The sequence below is a fragment of the Uloborus diversus genome, chromosome 4, assembly GCF_026930045.1.
Source record: "Uloborus diversus isolate 005 chromosome 4, Udiv.v.3.1, whole genome shotgun sequence".
NCBI classification, from domain to species: Eukaryota; Metazoa; Arthropoda; class Arachnida; order Araneae; family Uloboridae; genus Uloborus; species Uloborus diversus.
The window spans coordinates 191,724,472-191,748,317 of NC_072734.1; the positions used below are offsets into that span (position 1 = coordinate 191,724,472).

A 23,846-nucleotide genomic window follows, 5' to 3' on the forward strand; every position below is an offset into this window, starting at 1 on the left:
AGGCTGCTTTTCAAAAAGCAGATATTTCATTATTTAAAAAAAAAAAAAAATAGTTTGAAACCAATTTTTACCAAACTTGCATCATTTTTACAATAGCAAACCAAATATTTCGGGAAATTTTCTCCCCCTCCCCCTCTCATTTATCATAATATAAATAAATCCAAATATAAGAATTTAAAATTAATTTGAACAGTTCTTTAACACCTGGTAATTCTTTTCCCTTGGAATAAAAAAAAAGCAACTCACTGATCCGAGATTTTTTCTCTCCACATTTTTGCCAGTTTGCGAGTTAAAACATGGTTGAAACCAGGGCTGTGGAGTCGGAGTCGGATTGATTTTGGGGTAAAGGAGTCGGAGTCGGGAGTCGAAGGTTTAAAATTTCAAGAGTCGGAGTCGGTCATTTCTCCCCCCCCCCAAGTCCGCAACTCTGACAGTACTTGCGGAGTCAGAATCGGAGTTGGACTGATTTTGGGGCGAAGGAGTCGGAGTCGAAAGCTTTAAAATTCTCCGACTCCGCAGCCGTAAAAAACCTACTTAAAGAGTATAAATTCACCTCACAAGCCCAATTTCTTCACCTGATCTCACAACAGATCGAAAATCCGCTAGCAACAGACTGCTCAAAAGTTATTTGCAGCGGCACATTGTTCAACTCTTCCGCAATAACAATAGCTCTTAATGGACGGTAATTATTTATCATAACCTTTGATAATCCAGTTTCTTTTTATCCTCCTTTGTGATTTGGCAAACGGACAAGGAGTTGGCGGCTGAAGAAAAGATGGATGCGAGTAGATTTGGCGCGGTTTCAAGCTGTTTGGCATCGTGTTTTATGCCGCTCACCTCTGTCTATATGTGGGGGTGAGTTGTACAGTATATTTAGATTCTGATTGCGCGATCGATCGCCCGTTCACCTGAGACAGAGTCTCCGGCATTTTATCTCTCCTTAGCGTCTCTTGCACGTACTTTAGCGGTTTTCCTCTTTCGAGACACACGAGATACGATCAGAGAAACCCCGAACTAAAGTTCTTGAGAGGAAGAGCAATCTCAATTTGCCGAATGAAATTCCAATTCCACCGAATGATAAAATAAGAGCATGCACACGTATCGCACATACATGACATCTGATTTGAAAGAACATTCCGCATTTATAATCAAAAAACAATTTAAAAATTTTTTAAAAAGAAAATATAAATCCCAAAATGTTGCAACATTTTTTCCAGTTTTGCCGAATTGTCAGCAAAGTCTGCCGAAACGAGCTGATGTGTGCATCACATGACTTCCTTTTACTCCAATTTAATGTCATTTCCCCATTACTGGCAGTTTTAATGTGATTCAATAGCTTACTCTCTAAATATCACCAACAGTGGCCAAATTGAAACCAGATTAAAAAAAAAACCGCCAAATTTGTCGCCAAGTTGGCGACAAAAATTGGCGATTAAAAGACTAGCAATATATCGCCAAGTGTTAGCCAAATTATAACACCACTTGAGTTTACATCGAAACTAACAATGATCTCCCTCCAAAAAGGGGCAAAAGACCCCCTTAGGAACATCCGAATGCAAACAAAAGGGAAGATGCACAACTAGACCCCACTAGGAGTCCACGTACCAAATTTAAACTTTCTAGGACACACCGTTTTTGAGTTATGCGAGATACATACACACATACTTACGTACATACAGACGTCACGAGAAAATTCGTTGTAACTAACTCGGGGATCGTCAAAATGGATATTCCGGGTGTCTGTACGTTCCTAGGCATATATCCACGTGTGGGCTGGTCGAAAAAAAACCCAACATTCATTCGGGGGTGAGCGAAATAGAAATTAAGGCCGATTTTTGAGTGAATTTTTTTTTGCAAATACAACACTTCCTTCTTTGTAAAAGGAAGTAAAAAGACATATTTTGAGAGGTCACAGTGACCACCTGTCGGGGCGCTCCTAGATACGGTACAACCTCTAAGAATCGAGAAGCCATTTTTTCTGATACCGGTGTTGCAAATTATTTACCCAACAGCGAGGATATTAGGGGAACGTGGGGTGAAATGAAATAGCTGGGCAAAGTGAAATCGTAAACTATTTTGAGTTTACATCAGCAACTATCAAGCAATATTCGAACTATGTTTACAAACATATAGTTAATTCCAGTCAAAAAATAACTAGTTCTGATAATCCAGGTATAATAATAATATAACAGATTTTTTTAAAAAATACTAAGCACTTTTCATAGTGCACTCAAAAGGATAAAATAACTTTTCTGGGTCAGAAAGGAAAATTTGTCTTCCTGTAGTTTTCAAAAATTCCAAGAAAATGACGCCACAAACGAAGAAAAGTGCGGCTCAAGTATAGTAGAGAATTTCTTATGATTATCTAACTTTCTGTCGTAAATTTGAGTGTTGAAACTTGTGATGTGCCGGATCGTTTAAAAAGTAGATCCGCGGATCCGGATCCGGATCAATCGTGTCAAGATCCGCGGATACGGATACGGATCTCAAATTTTTTTTTTTCCCAATTCAACTATCCAAGTGTAAAATTTAAACGGAAAGGTATTTTTTAACGGAAGGTATTCTCGTCCCTATAATAACACTGTTTCTTCAACAAATGTCATCTACGGCGAAAATATGATACAGACTATGATTTACTCTTTGAAGAAATCTCCGTTAAAATTGATGGAGAGTTGGAACGAACGGATCAGCGCAGCATTAATGCTTACATAGAATGTGAAAAATTATTTCTAGCTTGCTCGGTAGATGAAGAATACAGGAGTAAGAATGTAAAGCTGCTACTGGATAGGCTAGAAAAAAAAATTTCGCATTTTATTTCAGCATAAATGCAGCGCTGACCCATTCCACCCAAATTACTCCGACTGACGGAATAACAGAGCTGGGAACACCTTTACAAACAGTAAATAGAGAATTCTGTCTCACCTTTTTTGAAAGATGTCGGGAAAAACCAAAATGAAGAAAAAAAGAAACCTCAAATCAATAACAAAAACTAATATCAAACAAAAAATTTAAAAAAAAAAACATGTCTCAGAGGGCCTTTGGCTTCTGAAATGATACCTTGTAATTAAAATAGGGAATAAAACCTAATTTAAACGGAATTTAAGAGTCTTTTATTCAAACATTTTAGAATTTTTAGAATAGAAAAGATACGTTTAAGATCCGTCAAAAAAGTGACGGATACGGATACGGATACAGATTTTCCCCCCTCGGATATCCGCGGATACGGATACGGATATCCGGAACATCACTAGTTGAAACATGGCATATTTTTGTGGGAAAGTTTGGTTCGAAATGATTTGAGCCGCACTTTTCCTCGTTTGTGGAGTCATTTTCTTGGAATAATTGAAAACTACAGGAATTCTTAAATTGTCCTTTCTAACTCAGAAAAGTTATTTTGTCCTTTTAAGTGCATTATGAAAAGTGCTTAGTATTTTTTAAAAATTTTTGTTATTTTATCCTTTTTGTTGTAAATGTATTTCAGAAGTAGAATATTGTTGCCATCACGAAATTTCACCTCTCTTTTTCATTAAATGCTTTATACTAAAAGGAAAAAAACCTATATACGTGACTTAAACTTTAAGCAATTAGCACTAAAAATTAATCCTTGTTCCTCTCTAGGATTTATTTGTTTGCTAATTGAATTAAAACCATTTAAATAAAAGGTTTCCTAAGCTAATTTGTGGTTCAAAACATACAAGTTACTTGTGATAAAGATCCTAATATGTCTCTTCACTTAGGCCCGTTATCGATATCGATTAATGACAGTGAACACATTTCATACTTGCTTCAGAGAAGCCTTGATTCAAAATTTCCATTATGATTACAATTAACATTGCTGTCGCAAGGCGATAAAATTTGTAACAATAGGTTCTATATTTAAACATTTAATGGAGAAGTTAAATGAAATTTGCTGTTTTCCATCCTAACCGAAATAATGATTTTATTTTAGAATTTTAATTTTTCAGCGTTAAGTTGTACCTTAAGATGAAGCAAATCATTTAGTGAAATCCCGAAGTCGTTTTGGTCTAGATGTTGGGATATTAGCAAAAGAAAGCCTCAGATTTTTCCGTGACAATCAGGCCAAGTATGATAAAAGTAACAAGTCATTTTAAAAATTTGTTACACGTATTCTAACTTTTTGTGGTTAATCCAAAATTATTTTTGGTACAATTTTTGAAATTAATACTTTAAATATTAATTGAAACTTACTGATATCCCTAGTACTTATTAAATTAATAGTCGGCATGTTTTGATTTTAAATGTTTATACAATTTATCGAGTTCCTTCGGAACAAAGTGAAATTTTCCACTTTTTTTTTATTTGGAAGGTACAAATTTACCGCAAAATATGAAAAATAATATTTCATTGCAGTTTTTATTACAAAACTAGCTGCGTCGCCCGGTTTTGCTCGGTCTACCTCGAAAATAAAATTTAGGTCAAGTGATGTGTTCAACAACCAGTCATAAAAAAAAAAAAAAAAAAAAAAAAAAACAGCGAAATTTTGCGGCAGATTGTGGAAAAATAACCAAAAAGGAAACCTTTTAAATCCCCCGATTACGGGAAAAGCCTCAAAACAAAATACAGAATTTTATCTGTTCAAATTCGAGAAATCAAAATGGTAACAGATTTTTCTTCTTAATGATTTTCTTCACGCTATGAATTTTAGTAAAAGCATTGTTGCGAAAAGTAGAGATGAAGCACTGAATAATCATTTGAATGGAGGAAAGTCTTCGAAAAATAGGGATTTTATGTCGAAACTAGCAAAAATACCCGGCGTTGCCTGGGTCAGTAATAATTATGAGAAAAAATCGCTACTTGCTTTTGTTTTCTGTTTTAAGTGAAAGAATTTAAAACACATCTTTTTGACTTGATTAAAAATCGAGTTTCTTTCTTACCCATAAAACTAAAATAGCAATAAGTATAAAGAACAAAGTAGTATTGATTTAGAAACGAAAGCACTATATTTAAGCATATTCAAATTTCCAAAACATGAAATTAATCTTCTCGTGTTTAAAAAGATTAATCTCTTGATACTTTTTTTTTAACATGGAGTCTAAAACCTTCTCTGTATAGCTAGTGAAGTACGAAGTTTAAAAAAAAAAATATAGCCGCGCTCGTAATCCCCTTATACTTGCTTTAGTTATTTTGGGAAATTTCAATCATTGTGGGCTCTTGGTGCGATTTTACCGAATTTGCTTGAATCGTTTTGGGATACCTTCGATGATGCTCCCCCCCTTCTTTCCTTACTTTGTAAAACGATATGATATTAATTTTCGTTGAGATATTATTGCCAGGTGCTGAGATACTTTTGGTCACCATAAAATGGCGCTAAAGAGTTTCATCCGAAATGTTTCCAAAATAAGTAGTAAAATTTGGCGATTGTTTGACATTGTGCAAAAAGGAAAATTAATGGAAGTTTTTGTGCTGTTTATGGATTTGCCTAATTTATTGCTGAATTATTTAACACAGTAAATTTTTTTTTTAAGATTCTTTGATTGGCGATATTTTGTTTACATGGTGAAAGCTGAGAAACATTATGACGTAGTCTTCGGCTTCAAAAACAGCGACGTTGAAAAAAACTACCAAATGCATCAGCTACGGAAATCTTTCTGCAAAAATTTTGGCGATCTGCTGATTGATTAGATAATGAGAGTAAGTGTTCAATCAGCATAAATAATAATAAAAACCATTAATTACATTAAAGTTCCGTTTAAATGGAAAATGATCAGCCAAATCATGTATTATTTGCCAATCTTGTGCAAAAATCTTATTTCAAGATTTGACTCGAGAAAAGCCTTGAACAGTCACGAAAAGCAAAGATAGCCAACAATACAACAATTGCCGCTATCGACAGGGAGTTGAGATGATACACTAAATACTGTATTGAGTTGAGGAAAGCCTTCGAACATGGAACTAAAAAGCTCATAACTCATTTTTTATTCTACTTAGAAATTTCGAATAGGTGCCATCTTCAGCAGAAAAATCAGAGCTTTCGATGGACATATAATGTAAATATGTGCAAGTATTTTTTCATCCCTATATTAGAGAATTTATACTAAAATTGTATTTTATTGCCCCCCTAAGGGGGTTTTGCCCCCCATAACGGGACGAAAACTACCCTATGTGTTATTCTGATGCATAAGCTATATTATTGTAAAGTTTCATAAAAATCCGTTCAGTAGTTTTTTCGTGAAAGAGTAACAAACATCATCCATACATCCATACATCCATACAGACAAACTTTCGCATATATAATAGTAGTAAGATCTAAGTGTCATAATTAATAGTTTTTGATATCTCCGCTAATTATTATCGGAGGATTATGTTAAATAGCCAAACATGAAGACGGGAAGATGACGAATCCATCGATGGTTCGATGGTCAGTTCACTGTCGTTCGGGAGAAGAAGCTTAGGCATACATAGGTACATACAGATGGGGGACAAAATAATGTGAACACCTGTGAAATAAGGAAAAATCTTTATTAATAGAGGGTTGGACCACCCTTTGATTGAAGAACAGATTGAATGCGACGGGGGATAGATGCATAAAGGTCATGGACAACATTTAAAGGAATATTAAGTCATTCCTCCTGCAGAATGGTCTCTAATTCCGAAAGTACGGATGGAGGTGGAAATCGGGAACGAAGTTTGGACTCTAAATATCCTCATAAATGTTCAATAATATTTAAGTCCGGAGACTTGAGGGGGCCAGGCGAGATGTTCAACTTCACTGTCATGCTCTTCGAACCATTCTTGGACACATCTGGCAGTGTGTATGGGGGCGTTGTCGTCTTGAAAGAGCGGTCGCTCTCCAGGGAACACAGTCTGGACAAACGGATGGACATGATCCTCTAGAATGCTCAGATAGTGATTAGATTTGACACGCCCATGCAGAATAACAAGTGGCCCAAGACCACGCCAAGATATCGCACGCCATACCATAATTGAGCCACCCCCATGCTTCACAGTCGGCAAGAGGCATTCAGGATTAAAGGCTTCTGAGGGCGTTCGCCAGACATAAACGCGCCCGGTAGTCTGAAATAGGGTAAATGATGATTCTTCTGACCATATTACCTGTTGCCACATCTGTGAGGACCAAACTTTGTGGTCTCGGCACCATTGACGTCGCTTGAAAGCATTAGTTGCTGTCACCAATTGTTTTCGAATTGCCACTCTGCCATAAATGTTCGCAGCATGAAGCTCCCTTTTGACAGTTTTTGTTGAAACGGGGTCCTGGAGATGGCTGGTCATTTCAGATGTTATTTCGGATAAGGATTGCTTGCGCTTTTGGGCTACTATGCGCTTCAAAGCTCTTCTATCCCTATCAGCAAGCTTTGACTTTCGGCCACTGTGGTGCTTTGAAGACGTCGTCTTACCTTCTTTCGTGTATGCTGTCATAACCTCTGACACCGTACCTCTTGCACACCCCAAAAGCTTTGCTGTTTCCGTAACCGATGCTCCACTTAAACGCGCCCCAACAATCATTCCTCTTTGGAACTCTGTAAGGTCTGACATCTCAACTTATTACAGAAACTTAGAACCAAGCACGCAACATTTGTGACTACTGTTGAGACACTGATAGGTTCCTTTTCACGCTCACCAGGTGGCAGACTTCTGTTGCAGGTGGCGTGGCTGTACTATAGGTGTGAAATACGGCATACTTTTTCATAGGTGTTCATATTATTTTGTCCCCCATCTGTACATAGATACATACGCTCAGTTTTTAATTATATAAGATACATTGCTCTTTCTTTATGTACTGTAAATTTTAAAACCAATTTGCAATTCGTTCACTTTGAAAAAGGTAAACTGTTTCAGCTGCCCCACATCGATAGACTGAAAACCTAAATATACTGACAACTGTCATTGGCCCCAGCAATTGCGTCCAATTTTGAGGGGTTTTACTCGGAATAGCCAGAAATAGAGAGTGAAATTAGTTCCCCTTGAAAAAGAACTCGAAGTATTTTAACACAAGGCTGACAGACAGTCCCCATTTCCATGCTATTATTTTTCTGGCTAAATGTAGATTAGGTTACAGGCAAGAATTGCTTTGGAGATACCTTAGCTGCTGGAGCATAAAATAATGGCTCGTCGATGTTTACGCATAATCGCCTCGTCAGAGTTCAAATTTCCGAATTTCCTTTTCAGGCAACCAGCTACCGATTTGGGGGGGGGGGGGGGGGGGTCGAGGGGGGATTATTATAATTTTATCACATTAATCGGAAGTGGGTGTCACACTCTCGGAAATTCATTGTTCACTTTCGAGAATGGGGTCGTTTCCAAAATTTTAAAAGTATTTTTTTCTGAAAGAGCATACTTAAAAACATAGGATCTGACCATTTTTTAAATAATTTGACTAAGTTTAATACTTCTAAAAAACTTTAATCGGTGCTTTTTCATCGTTTACGCTTCTGCCGATGACGTCACAAATGAAGTGTCATTCAGTGCTGCCATTCATAGAATACAATATTTACTTTACATCTTTACCCACGAGTACTGGTAACGATATGGTTGATAACAAGCGCAGAGCGCACTATTTAATTCGCTTCTTGATTATCATAACGTGGAAACGCGGAGGAAAGATGCGGCAAATAGCATCATTTGTGACGTCATAAAGGCCACACCTTGTTTGAAAAATCGGACATTTAAAAAAATTAATTATATATATAAAAAAAAACTGTTGGGAAAATGAAAATATTTTCTGGGTCCGTGTTATTCTTTTGCTTATTCTATCAATTTCAATGACTAAAAATAGTACTTTTGACTCAAGGAAACAACTCCATTCTTCAATCGAAGGACAAATTTCATTATTTACGACGATTCTTTTTTCACTGGGTCAGAAAGTCAGAAACTTATGCTCAAATCTCAAGAAGTTTTGTGAATTTGACGAAGCGTTTGAGCATTTTTCACTCAGTAAATTCGTCAATTACACTTAAAATCAAATTTCCTGAAATTTGAGGACGAATAAGCGTAATGTTCGGACACAAATGGGGCTTTTGAGACTCTCCTCTGTTACATTCTTGAAATTCTAGCCCGTAAAAGGCAGTCTAACGGCCGTTTTAAGGGGGAGGTCATGACTATAGATCAACGAAAAACTAGAGAGCGTGCTAAGGTTATTTTGTGGCTGTACGCATGAAAGCTATTTTGACCATTACCGTCTGGCAAAAGGTCTAACTTTCAGCCAAGCACGCAAAATCAACTAAACACGTCCTTTAACTTCACCATGATGCCACGAAGTCGACTCCAAATATAGAACCCACCCCCTTTTATTTTCCCCTCATGTTGACAGCAGGTTTGTATTCGGCAGATCAAGAAGCACGCACTCTAGAACTTATATCTGCTCTGTGGTCACGATCCCCATGGTTTACCCCCCTTTGAACGAGTGAAGAACTTGATCACTTTCTGAAATTTTCTAAACACTTTCTGGAAAAAAAAAAAAAAAAAAAAAACATAATTGTATGCGATGTCATGATTTTTTATCATAATAAAAAAAAAAACCTAAAAAAATAATTAGGTACAAAAAGGTGTATTGAGACAACAACCGGTATTACGAACTACTGTTGGGGGAAACCTAACCTGGCAGCATTATGAAGGCTAAACAGATCCTAATCCCAGCGTTATGACGCTGCTAGGATGGGGTTGCCCCAACTAAGGCTCCCCTATATATATATACACGAGCCGGCACATCAGCCATTTTGGATCGGAGCGCGTGTTTGAGTGGTTGCCTTTTCTGGCGAGTAATCGCGTTTGGTGGTTGTTCACTGCGAGCGATTATTAGCTGCACGTGATTGTTTATTAAATAAAATATTATTTTCGGCAAATTTGGCGAAATCCGAAACTTTGCCGTGGTAACCCTAGCTCTGCAACAATGAAAATTCCGATCCAAAATGGCTAAACGTAAGCTGATGCATCGGCCTATTTGTATAGCGGCTCTAGCCCCAACTTTAAATACTGTATCGTTTTAGCTCTTTATGACGCATTTTTTTCACGATATCGCCAATACTAGTTCCTAAGTTCCTAGTCCCCTAGTTACTAGAATAATTTTCATTCCCCTTATTCCATTATTTTGTAAATAATTCATTTCATTAATTTTCTCTAAAAAAACATAGGTAATTTTTAGAGTATGGGGTGTGATTTCGAGTTTCTTGCCTCAATACTCTGTTTCTTTTAGTAGATCAAAATTTTACTATGAAAAATAGGAGCTACTTTCATCAAAAGTTATAATAAACGAAACATATCGAAATTTTATAAGTTAAACTATAACTTAAACAAACAATTAAAGTTAACAGAACATAAACTGAATGAAACATAACATTTTCGAGCACAACTATGTCGGCCCCGCTTAAACGAATACTGTCAGTTCTAAGAAATATTATTCGATTAAGCGGGGAAATTTTCTCTACTTTTCTTGTCTTGAAACGTAGCAATAATAAATTAATAGCTTTAGATAAAGTAAGTAATTAATGTTATTGAAAAAAGGTTTAGAAAAAAACCTAAGCAAACAACAAAATAGTACTATAATTAAGTTAGAATTTTTAGGAAAAAAGTCAGCTAACAACTTGAGTAATGTATAATGTTTGTTTTGGCACCTTTTTTTACTACATTAGTATGTGAAAAAAAGCCTATAATTGGGGATTGCTTGCTCAAGTTCTTTTGGGAACACTTTTTCTAACTCCTCCCCCCCCCCCTCGTCTACCGTATTTTACATTTAGTATTTTTTAATGTATAATCGCCTGCAGTGTTCATATTTATTTGTTTCACTTAATTTAATTACCGTCTGCGCTATCTATTTTTTTTTTTGCTTTTTTTTTGGAAATGTCAACGACACAAGAAATTATATAGAACAGTGAAAAGGTTTGATGGAATGTGAATGTTGTTTTTCTCGCCAGTTGTTGGCAAGAAATACTATTTTATATTTTTACGTAAAATAATTCTTCTTACTTAATTTATTTTCAACTTATTCAAAAATTGTCTCAACGAAAGTGCGGAAAAAACCCCTCTAATGCGGACACTAACTGGGCTTTTTTTTGTCCGCAATAGAGGGGAGTCCGCAGGCTAGGGGTTTAATAATTTTGTTTGCTTTAGAATCGGGAATTAAAAACTGTTCGCACAGGAGGTGTGTCCGTTAGGAGGGGTTTTACTGTATTTGCGAAAGCTGACTAATTTCATTCGATTATCCGGAAAAATGATTTGATTAAGCGGGAATCTTTGACATTGCACCCATGGGAAAATATTCGGTTCCGGGCGGTTTTATTCGTTTTAGCGGGTTTTTCGTTTATCCGTTTCCTGATTAAACCTGCTGACAGTTTTCTTTTATCTTATCTTCTTAACTAATAATAAAGCTTAAAGTCTCTCTGTCTGGATCTCTGTGACGCGCATAGCACCTAGAGGGTTCTGCCGATTTTCATGAAATTTGGCACCAAGTTAGTTTGTAGCATGGGGGTGTGCACCTCGAAGCGATTTTTCGAAAATTCGACGTGGTTCTTTTTCTATTCCAATTTTAAGAACAAAAATATCATAAGATGGACGAGTAAATTACGAAATTATCATGACGTGGAACGGGAGAGCGAATGAACATAGCCAATTGGCAAGAAATTCGTCATCCATTATTTGTAAATATACAGGCGAACCGAATGACCTTTTAATTTTCAACTACGAGCAAAGCCGTGCGGGTACTACTAGTACTAATAATAAAGATGAAAATCTCTCTGTCTGGATATCTAGATCTCTCTCTGTTTGAATGCCTGGATCTCTGTGACGCGCACAGCGACTAGACAGTTCGGCCGATTTTCATGAAATTTGGCACAATGTTAGTTTGCAGCACGGGGGTGTGCACCTCGGTGCGATTTTTCGAAACTTCGATTTTGTTCTTTTTCTATTCCAATTTTAAGGATATTTTATCCAGCAAATTATCATAACGTGGAAGAGTAAATGACCAAGTTATCATAACGTGGAACCGTAACATGAGCGAGCAAATGAACACAGCAAATTGGCGAAAAATTCACCATCCATTATTTGTAAATACACAGGCGAACCAAATGACCTTTTAATTTTCTACTACTGGCAAAGCCGTGCGGGTACCCCTAGTTTCAAATAAAACGCTGCTCTTTTTCACTGAATTTTAGTGCACAATGTGACGAGTAGTGGTCATATACTATGGAACAGGGTCAGCTACTGCCTGTCGCAACCCGAAATTTAATTAAAAGCCAACACGAACGCGCCTTTTTAATTCCCCTCTTTGCGTGCATTATATTGCTTGCACAACAACCCTATTCTGAATCGGATTCGAAGAGTGAAAGGGATCACCATTTCGCAAGTTTTTTTTTATCGCACACAATCCCATTAAAATTCTGCTTTAATACGATTTAATGCACTTTCGTGATGTCACAGCTTAATCGCGTCTTGCGCAACTCGCGAAAATGTCGAAATGAATCAAAGGAACGCGTCAGCTCAGGAAGCATTATATGTAGATCTTCGCTGAGATAGCAGGCTCAGGGCAGCACGTCCTCATTTAATTACCCTGACACTTTTCAACACTTCGTCATTCTGAAATCCGAAAGGGACATGCGAACTTGTTTGTTTATTCCGCATTTGAGGAGATGACTTTCAGAAAGAGTTGAATCACAAAAAAAAAAAAAGAATTGAATTTCGTCATTTTGAATTCAAATTATGTTTTTCGCGATCACGAGTGTGTGTGTGTTTATGTAGGCGTGTGTGTTTGTGTGTGGGGGTATGTGTGTTTGTGTGTAGGGTGTATGTGTGTGTAGGCATGTGTGTTTGTGTCTGTGTGCAGGCATGAGTGTGTGGGTAGTTGTGTGTATGTGAGTGTGTAGGTGTGTGTATGCGTTTGTGTAGGTGTGTGTATGTGTGTGTATATGTATATGTGTGATTGTGTGTATGTATGCGTGTAAGTGTAGGATATGGACGCAACCTGGAGACTGTTTTCGCTAGAGGAGCAGCATCATGAGGAGTCGAGGGTGATGCTGCAGAGGGTGCTGGCGGGAAAATAAAATGATAGGACATCAAAACAGTCAAATGAAAGCAATAAGCAATCGTGATTGCTCAATCCAGGGGTTCCCAAACTTTTCTGACTCGCGGTACCAGGGGCGGATTTACTAGGGGGTGGCCGCCCCCTCCATGATCTTCATTTTCTAAAACCAATAATATAAAACTGAAGGAATTACTAACTATCGCTAATAATTTCAATCAAGTACATTCCACAAATTTAAGAGGTTTTCCACTTCCAGCTCAGTCACTTTCCTATGCCGGCCTGATGAGTGCTAATAAGCACGAAGCTGCAGTCCTCGGCTGGAAATGACTGAGCTGGCGGTGTATTTCATGTATTCCACAAATTTGTTTTAAATTAAATTTACACAGTTACTGTAGTCGAGGATGGACAACGTTGCCCACTATTTCATTTGAACCTAAGCTCGCCCCTCCCCCCTTTTTTGAACTTTAATAATTTTTATAATTCTATATGTGTCTTCCAACACTTTTCTTCCATGGTTTACACTATACTGGTATTATAATATATTTTGCTATGACTTAGAACAGTGGTTCCCAACCCTGGGGGTGATAGCCCCCAAAGGAGATATTTAACACTTCAAGGGGGCGATAAGTTCGAAAGGGGCAGTAGGGGCGATTAGTATTTAAAGTACAGGATAAAAGGGGGGCTATTGATTCCCAGCCCCCCCCCCTACATGACGGGTTTGAGGGAAGGAATATGGCTTTTACGGTTTTTAATCGCCACCGCCTTAAATGGACTGTAAATCCGCCCCTGCGCGGCACCCTTTGAAAAGTTAGAATTTTCTTACGGCTCCCCACTGAATCTCTATTATATTGTAACGGATCCGGCGCGACTTCCAACTTTCTTGAAAGGACGACACAGTTCTTGATAAAAACACAGGAGCTTTATTTACACAGAAGAAATCGTTAACAACTGCTAAATTAATCATCAGCAATTAAACAAACATCAATCAACGCCGTTAACTCAACGGTGACACACGTATTTACTTCCAAATACGAAAACAACACAGCGAAATGCCTCGCAATAAACGGAGCTAATACACTCTCAGAACAAATTCTCAATCGAAACTCAACTTTTTATCACGCGGGATGCTTTTATAAACATCGAAAGAAATCTCTCAAATATTCTACAAATTTCCAAATGCTTCTCGAAATGCGTAGACCGTTATCAAATTTTATCAATGAACAAAAAAGAAATAGGGGGTTCGTATACTTTAGCCGAATGTAAAGGGGTTGTATATTTATTACGGGAAACTATTTACAGGTTACGTTACTACAATAATTACTACTATTTACAGAATTCGTAACAATATACACTTACGAGTATGCATTGGTACCGTTGGCACTTCATGCTCCATCCCCCCACCTATAACAGCGACACCTCGGGGTTGGGCGGCACTCAGTTTGGGAAACCCTGGCTCAAAACATTTGGACAAATAAAATATTTTCATGCAGAAATTTTCACTTTTTTCTTGTGCATGATTTTACATATGAATGCTTCAATATTTTTCTAAATTTATTGTTCAAATGATTGTTTTACTATTTTTTTAACTCTTCTGATCAATAAATTTTATATTCTTTAGTATTAAGCATGATATGAATGATAAATTTGTACCTCAAACCCAGGCTGACATGAGTCCGAAAATTGCGATTTTCCGTTTATTTGTGTATTGTAGTAGAATTTTATTCCGCATCGAGTCATGTAAACGTAATTCTTTAAAAGAAAAAAAAAATCAATTTTTTAGTAGAGTTAAAAGAGCGCACGTCCCATCCTTTGCGCGAACCAGAAAAAAGTTTTTTCTCTCTCCTGTAAAATCACCATAATGTGACTTACGTTCTCCTGGCTTTGAGATACAGAAATATTACGCGAAATGTAGATCGGTTTGGTTAATGCTTTTGAATTTTTTTCTATCCAAGGGTAATCAAAACTAGAGGTGGGCAATGTAGTTTTTTTTAATGATCAGAGGATCGTTCATTCTTTTGATCCGTTCATTCAACTCGTCGATTTGAACGACTTCGTTCATTTTTGAAAACATTGTAGGTGATCTCTCTGCACGACATGCAGCACGACTAAGCATGCTCTTTCCGAAAAATATATTTCTGATTAATTTCAATTTTTTCTGTTCCGCATGTTTCTAATTTCTGAATTACGATTTAATTTTGTCACGCATCATCAATAAAATTCTCACGGATACATGGTAGAAGTTTTCTTTTGAAATGATCTTCCATTATTTCTTTAAACTTGTCGAATTCTGTAATCTTTCTAAGATTTTAATCCACACATGATAAAAAATAAAAATGGTTTATAACGGACATGCAAAATCTCGCCAAGGGTTCTTAGCTCGCACAATACTAAAATTATAACCCTAAACAATTTTTTGGTGAAACTCTTCAGCTGATAATGTAAGCAATAAAGTAAATAGCACACTAATTTGGCGATGAAAATGCTCAGTGTGTTAAATATTTTTCATTTCGTTCTACGATAATATCTATTCAAGAAAATATTTTGCATACTGTCCATTCCAACTAAATGCTGCAGTAAAATAAGGTTAGTTAAATTAATTATTTTTATACTAGGTGGAGATGAAAGCCTCAATTCTTCTGTTAATGTTATTAAATCCTTCTTTTGAGCTTAAGAAAAAGAAAAAAAAAAAACCTACATTCTTACAAATTCACACAAAACAATAAAAATTTTACCTGGTATAACATCCTCTTTCAAAAAAAAAAAAAAAAACAATTCTAAAAAAAAATTAATTTGAATTTTGTCATCTTGAATTCAAATTATGTTTTTCGCAATCACAAGTGTGTGTGTATATGTAAGCGTGTGTGTTTGTGTGGAGGGTATGTGTGTGTGTGTAGGCATGTGTGTTTTTGTCTGTGTGCAGGCATGAGTGTGTGGGTAGTTGTGTGTGTGTGTTTGTGTGTGTATATGTATGTGTGTGTATGTGTTTGTGTGTGTGTACGTGCGTGTATGTATACGTGTAAGTGTAGGATATGGACGAAACCTGGAGACGGTTTTCGCTAGAGGAGCAGCATCGTGAGGAGCCGGTCGACGGTGATGCTGTGGGGGGTGGCGGTGGGAAAAATGATAGGACATCAAAAACAGTCAAATGAAAGCAATAAGCAATCGTGATTGCTCAAAAAAAAACAAAAAAAAAAAAAAAAACCCTTTGAACAGACGAGCATATTTGTTTTTAATTTCATGCAAATGCGAAGTTTGTTAATTGTTGTTGAGTTTTCTTGTGTTTACGCTTTCGCCATTTACGGCAATCAACTCACTTTTTAGAGGGAAATAATGAATACTAACATAATTTTAAAAAGCTCGAGAATACTATTACGGGACGAAACAATTTCTGTTGCTGAAAGCAATCTAAGACACGTCGAATGCGTTAATAAATATTCATTACAAACTGCCTATGTTTACCAACAGACGCACGTGGAACGTAATGTTTTACCCTTTTCTTTAATTTTGTGAATCACCGCAAGGTAGCGTATTCGAGCGCTGGAGTTGCGAAAATTGAACCAGCTTTATTTGATGCTGGAAAAAATATCTTTCGAACGATATGGAATGTAAAGGGTTGTGGGCTATCTTTCATCCCTTTAATAGGAAATTTACGTGAAATTTTATCTTTAAAAAAATTAATCCCCCCCCCCCAAAAAAAAAAAAAAAATTAACGAATTCAAAGGTCAAAATTTTTTTTTAAATATTCTTCTGAAAACATTGGATGCAAGTACAGTCAACTCTCGATAAATCGAAGCCTTACTCGAATATTCCTTTATCTCAAAATTTTTATAGGGTTGCAAACTGTTGTGGGAATTTCCCATAACTTAAACTAACAATAACTCGAAGTTTTAGTCGGTCCATTGGGACTTCGAGTTATCGAGAGTTGGTTTTCAATTTCTGAATAAATATTATCAGCCAGAAATTTCAAAAATTTCAGTTTTTCTCGAGAGAAAATAAACCCCTTCGGGGGGGGGGGAATCCTTCAAAATCTCCGGATTTTTTTTTCTCGATTATTCCTATGTCTACTCACCAAGAAATACTATAGTGTAATTTGGTTAGGGAAATCGAAATGAGTAGCAATCAAAAGAGAATAGTAAAATATGTTTTGGACAAATAAACTGTTTGCCCTCGTGTCCCCGTTCCGAAATTTTAAGAGAAAGTGCCAAATTTAGAGAGTTACGGTGCAGAAATCTTTTACGTGCTTCGCAGATGGATCTCATGCCACATACAGACGGTGAACTCGCGTAGATCATCGATTTTTCTCCAAGTCTTTGGCACCTTTCTTAAAATTTCGGCAAACTTTAAGAGCTTATATGTTGATAACAGGAGGACGAGGGAAAATAATTTTTTAGATGAAAAAAAATTTCCATATCCTCTCCCGATTGTTGCTTATTTGAACAATTTTCATTATTCGTGTGGTTTATTCGTCAGAACTGCTTTAGCTTCCTCATACGGAATAGACAAACGCTAAATGAAGTAAAATAAAATAATAGTTTAAAAAACTAAAAAAACACGCTTTCTATTTACATTTTTGCTTGGACAACAAATGGAAGAAATTCAAGACAACTGATAAGAAGCCCCCCACGCTTTTTTGTATTACATTAAAATTAAGTTGATTGGTCAACTACTATCATGCAAAGATTATTTTTCACTTTTTGGGTTCATTTTGCTACGAAAGCGTGTTTTTTTAGTTTTTTAAACTATTATTTTATTTTTCTGTTTTTTAGTCTTATGTTGGAGAATTATCAGGCGACGAAATTATTTATAAAACGAGTGCGAGGTAATATCTTAAAGACAAGGGCACCCCGATGGGAAGCTACTGTGAGTCATCAATGTATGTTTGGGGAAATCATATTTATATTACTTTGAAAATTTGAGATGCATTTGAATAAAAGTTTTGTTCAACAATGGTCTGATCAGCACAGTGGCGGATCCAGCCGATTGTTTTGGGAGGGGCCATCCGAAATTTTTGAACAAACTCCCCAGGACCGAATTTAGCTCCATGCCGCCCCTAGGCAAATTTGAAATCTGTCGTCCCCTCCCCCCCTAAAAGAATCCCTAAAAAATATCCTTGACTCAAAAAAAAAACGTAAAAAAGTGTTCCCCAGGTTCAAACTGTCACAGTTATGAAAAAATGATGGCGTTTCACATTCTGAGGCTCCCCGATGAAATGATCACAGTGATCTCCAGAAAATTTTTTTATTCGGCAAATTTTGCTGACGATTCAGCAAACACCATGATTGAAAAACATTTGACTTTCAGAAGATGTGTGAAAGTAATCATTATTAAATTACATGAAAAATTTGTCTCTTCTGTGGAAAATGAAAGAATGCTAATATTTTACTTTCAAGAATAACAATTTAATTCAAAAAATGTGCATTATAATACCAAATTTGCCGCCGCTAAAAAGTTTACCGTCCTAGGCAGCAGCCTACTCTGTCTATTGGGAGATTGGGCCCTGATAACTCCCCGGAAATTTTATTAAAATGAAGTTTTAAAATTCAATTTTCGGGGTATCGAGACATTCGGTGAGGGGGTGGATTTAGGAATCTCCCTCGAAAATGTTTCAAAATTTAAATTTCCGAGTAATTTTTGAAAATTAGGAAACTAAAAACGCATTTTGTCTATTTTTGATGATGTACGGAGAAAGGAAATGTTTTGGGCGCCGGCCCCAAAATACTTTTTGAAAATAAAGCTTAGCAACCAAAATATTCTATCATTATACATTGAGAAGTTAGAAGAGGAAGGGTGCTCTTCTAACTCTTCAGCTGCCCAGCCTAAAAATGCATCTTTAGGTAATGTATGCTTACATTAAAGGAAGTGTGAAGGTGCTTAGAATTCTTCCTTCCTGGAAATATTTTGCCTTTGAGGCTCTAAAAATTCGATTTTTAACTATATTTATACATATTTTAGAAAGGGATGGAAGATTCGTGAGCTCCTCTAATAAACCTCCTTTTAAAGCTATCATCACGATATACACTACGGAGGGAGGGGGTCCTATCAAAACTCGTTTGTAATTGAAGTTCCAAAAAAAATTCATTAAAGTTGCTTTTAAGCAAGTTAAGTGATAAGGGCTGGATAAGCTAGTTTCCGCTGACATTTTTTCCCACTAAACACTTAAAATGCAATTTTTTGCTACATATCAAGGCATTTGTGAAAGGGCATGGGAAGAGGGGGGTTCTCCTCCTATTTCGAAATTAAAGTCGTAAAAACGAAAATTTAGGTGCTCTTTGGTCTTGTGAACAATAGGTATACTCTGAGAACGGCAGCATTTGCAGATCGTTCAAGTGTCTGTAGTTGGAATCAAGAAATGATGTAAAAGATGGAGAAAAATTTTGGAAATATAAGTTTTGTTTTGAGGATAGGGATATAAGTTATCTCCCAATTTAGGTCTATACTTCTTTTTCAGTAAAATACATGTGTTAAATTTTGTTATCTTCTCATAATACTTTTTTCTTTTTTTTCCTTAAAAAAATTCCTACAATCACAAGGCTTTGGGAGGGGCCATGGCCCCCATGGCCCCCCTCTAGATCCGCCCCTGGATCAGCAATGAATTTCCAATTGAAGGCTCACCTAAATTTTGGCATGAAATGAGTTAAAAACAATTATATTTCGTGTTCTAATTACCTTGGAACATTGAAACAGATTTTGTCTGATGCAGAAAAATTAAAGGTTTTTGTTGATATTTTTCAATAATTTTTGCGATCATTTTTTAATGTATTTTTTTTAATTTTTCCTTTTCTACATTGTTGGATTTATGCCAAATTATTGATTAAATTTGGTGGAAATTAACAATTAAAAGAGTTAATTAATTAATTTGATAATACAATATTGCATTGTCATCGGGTCTGAGGTCGCGTGCCAAATTTCAAAAGAATCCGATCGCAGGAAGTGGGCGAAATTTGAGCTGCAAGATTCCGTTACTAGATACATACATACATACATACATACAGGTGAAGCTAATAAAAGCGTGTTAAAAAATAAAGAGCAAATGATGCAAAAGAGGGAGGGGGGTCACCAAAATAAATAGAAAATCGTTTTACCAGGAAATGACATTGCCACGCTACGTGAGGTTAAACCGAGATTTTTCGAAGAAAGTGATTTATTCTTTACAGTGGGAACAAACACAACAGCACAAGAGCAAGAAAGTGTCGGTCAAATTATAAATTCTTACAGCGTGTCGTTTCGGCCGATAGGCATCTTGTTTTTAAGATACGGCTCAGGAAATACTATTCACGTACTGGCTTTGTTTCCGCAGGAAACGCGGAAATACGATTCCGAAATTACCTTTTGTGGAAAGTAAATCTTTGTCAGTCATAGGGATGCAGAATTTCGGGAAACTTTGAGGCGGTTGGGGGAATTTGTTTTTCTGGAATTATCGAATTTTTGCAAATTAGTATGTAGTGTACTGTAGTTATATTTTCTTGAATTATGCTAATATATTTTCAAATATCGATGCAATCGATATCATTGTTTCTTTTTACTTCCTTTTACAAAAAAGGAAGTAATATATTCAGGAAAAAATTTTCACTCAAAATCGATCTTAATTTCCATTTTGCTCGCCCCTGAATGAATATTGAGTTTTTTTTTTTTTTTCAACCCGACTACACGTGGATATATGCCTAAGAACGTATAGACACGCGAAATATCGATTTTGACGATCCCCGAGTTAATTACAACGAGTTTTCTCGTGACGTTCGTATGTATCTCGCATAACTCAAAAACGGCATATCCTAAAAGAGTGAAATTTGGTACGTAGAATCCTAGTGGGGTCTAGTTGTGCACCTTCCCTTTTGGTTGCATTCGCATGTTCCTAAGGGGGTCTTTTACGCCTTCTTGGGGGGAAATCAATGTTAATTTCAATGCTAACTCAAGTGGTGTTATAATTTGTCTAACACTTATCGATCTATCGCCAAGCTTTTAGCCGCCAAGTTTTGTCGCCAACTTAGCGAAAACTTTGCCGATTTTTTTTTTTTTTAAATTTTTTAGTCTGGTTTTAATTCGACCAATGTTGGTGATATTTAAAGAGTTAGCCACTTGCCCGGCTCTGCCCGAATAAATGAAAATACAAATGCCTTGAAAATACAAATTACTGCCTTGAAAATACAAATTGTGTCACGTGACGTATATTCAACAATCACGCTAAAATAAACAAAAACAAAAAAAAAAAAAAACATTATGCAAAATTTCCCTTTCAAACAATGACAACAGATATTAAAATACTTTTAAGAAATTAAATAGAGAAAGATGGTTTTAAAAAGCGTAACCACGGAAACACAAAATAAAATAAGTTTAAGGAATTAAAATGCGAAAGAAAATGGTGTACAATTTGAATGGAAATGTGATTTTTTAATCATGATTTAAAAAGGTTTGTAACTTTTTTTTCTTTTGAAGATAGAAGCTTAGTTTTTCGACCAAAGGTCGAGATAGATCTGGAGTAAAAAATGTCACTTTTTCCAATGATGTCAAAAAGAAAACTGTGGGATAATTCCTTCACTTTTTATTGATAGGTTTAATGAAGAAAGTAGTGTCTAAATTTCAGCTAAGCCTAAACAAATTCGAGCTAAAAAAGCAAATAACTCCCGCCGTAAGTAGGTTAGAGCATTGAAAAATATTGCTTAGAACGTGGAAAATTCTACTCTTTCCAACGATATGTGCAAGTAATTTTTCATCCCCATATTCAGGAATTTAAGTGAAACTTGAACCTAAATTGGAATAAAAAAAGAATAATTCATCGAATTTTTTTCGAACTGGTCTGCAAACCTTTTCAGGACTTAAAGGAACAAACAGTGAAAATTTCGGCGAAATCGGCAGAGTAGTTCTCGAGTTTTGCGAGTTTAAACACACGCTTTTTGGAGACTTCATTTTATACTATGTAAAGATACCCATTCTGAAATTTTAATTAACTGGTCGAGTCCTATTTCATTAAGAATGGTAGGTATACGAACACTTCCGGGAGCCACAGTATTTTTTTTTAATATCAATTATTATCTATTAATGTAGCTTAAATGTCAAGTTTTAAGGCTTCCATTAATATAAATAAAATGTTTTTCTTCCATCTAGATTTTTCTTTTGATTGTTAAAAAGTTCCAATTTTTGGTTTCTCCCTGTATGTGCTGCATTTACGATATACTTGGGCAAAAACCTGTCAATTTTAAAACTATGTTTCAGCATTCCTGGCTACTGCTCTGCCGGACGGTCCCAGTGCTTCCCGCCAAAGCAACTCCGAGGGGCCCAGCTCGGAAGGGGCCCGCTACGGAACGAGGACGGCCCCCACGAAATGCCACCGTTCCATCTGCCCAGCAAATAAGAGACTGTCTCCTGCGGACGGTCAGCGAAAGAGTGCTCGCGACCAGGAGAACCGAGTGACTTTCCCAAAGCAGGACAAGGCGAAGTTCTCCAGGAAATACGACTCGCAAGGCATGCCGGAAGATTCCGGATTCGTTCCGCTGCTGGATCCTTACGGGAAGAAACCAAACGGTAGGCGAGCACCTAGACACAGACCGATACAACCGAAACAGACCAAGGAACTGCCAGGAAAGACAGCACCACGAACCACTTTGCCCAAAAGCAGATCCCATGCCAAACTGCGAGTGCGAAGCTCCGTTAAGAATTTCAAAGGTCAAAAACCACCAAAAGGATTGCCGAGCTTGGTGAAATCACCTCCTCAGGAAGAACTGTCGGCAAGAGAAAGCGTGGCAGAAGAGAACCTCTTGGGCAATGGCCGTTTCGAAATCATCCGCGGAGGCATGTTCTCGGATCTCGAAGAAAACGAAATAGCAGGAAGTCGCAGAAGCGGAAGAGGAGGTCACTACGATGCTTATCAGACCAACTACAACGCGATGCAAAATTTTCAGTTCCCCCGCTATTACTTGAACCGAGGGCCCATGGCGCCATATCATCCCATGTTCTTTCCGAGGGCGGCTCTGTCTGCAAGATAACGAAAACAGACGAAAGTACTAGGTGTTCCAAAATAACGATCCATTTTTATTAAAATATTACTAAAAAAAACTGGTACTGATTTTACTAGTACTGCATCTATTTCTTTCACAGGTGTTTGAAGAAATGCTCCCTTTGGAAGAAAAAATAGCCACTTTTTCCCTAAGACGCATGAAACGATGGAAAGCAGCCTCCGACAATATTCAATATAAGGTTAAAACAAATTCAGAAGAAGCTATACACTTTCAAAACAGCGGGTTGCATATGGTACCTTTTAGAAAAGATGGTTGAACGTTGTAACACCAGCAGCACCCTCTTAAGGGACCTAATCGCCTCCCTATGGCACCTTTCAGGGTGCCAGAGGGGCACCCTTAGAGGTGCGTCATACGGAGCCAAATGGCAAGAACTTTGAGTGTGCCAAATGATCTGTGCCACTGGTGCTACAACGTTTCACCTAAAAGGTGCCATATGCAACCCGCTGTTTTAACGGTGTAATTAGTGAGTCTTTGGATGACTATCAGGATCTGACGATATCGGCTTGCCTGAATCTTTTCACAAGTAGCGTGATCATAGGCGGATTTAGCTTTGAGTTCCTGGGGGGCAGGATTTTTTTTTGGAGAAATTTTTAATTGCCCTCCCCCCTCCCATGTCTTTGTCTGTTTTCTGTGATGCGTAAGGCCATTCTTTACTACTTTTTTATGTGTCGTTTTCATTACTGTGTGTAATCATGCTGTCCTTTTTAAATTGACCTTAAAAGAGAGGGGGTTGGTATTAAGAGAGTAACGCAGTGCTCCCTTTTAAGTGGGATATAGAATATCTCCAGTCTTAGGAGACCCGGGGGTTACTCCCCCGGAGGAAATTATCTAAAATGGATATA

General features: G+C 36.9%; 1 protein-coding gene across 1 annotated transcript in view; it reads left to right on the forward strand.

Annotated features, from left to right (window-relative positions):
- Positions 1–22,971, forward strand: part of LOC129221070 (uncharacterized) — a 99,337-nt gene extending 76,366 nt beyond the window's left edge. The window contains exon 2 of the mRNA XM_054855508.1: positions 22,202–22,971. Within this exon, the coding sequence (XP_054711483.1) occupies positions 22,202–22,971 (770 nt within the window). The remainder of the gene's footprint in view (positions 1–22,201) is intronic.
- The last annotated feature ends 875 nt before the right edge of the window (positions 22,972–23,846 follow it).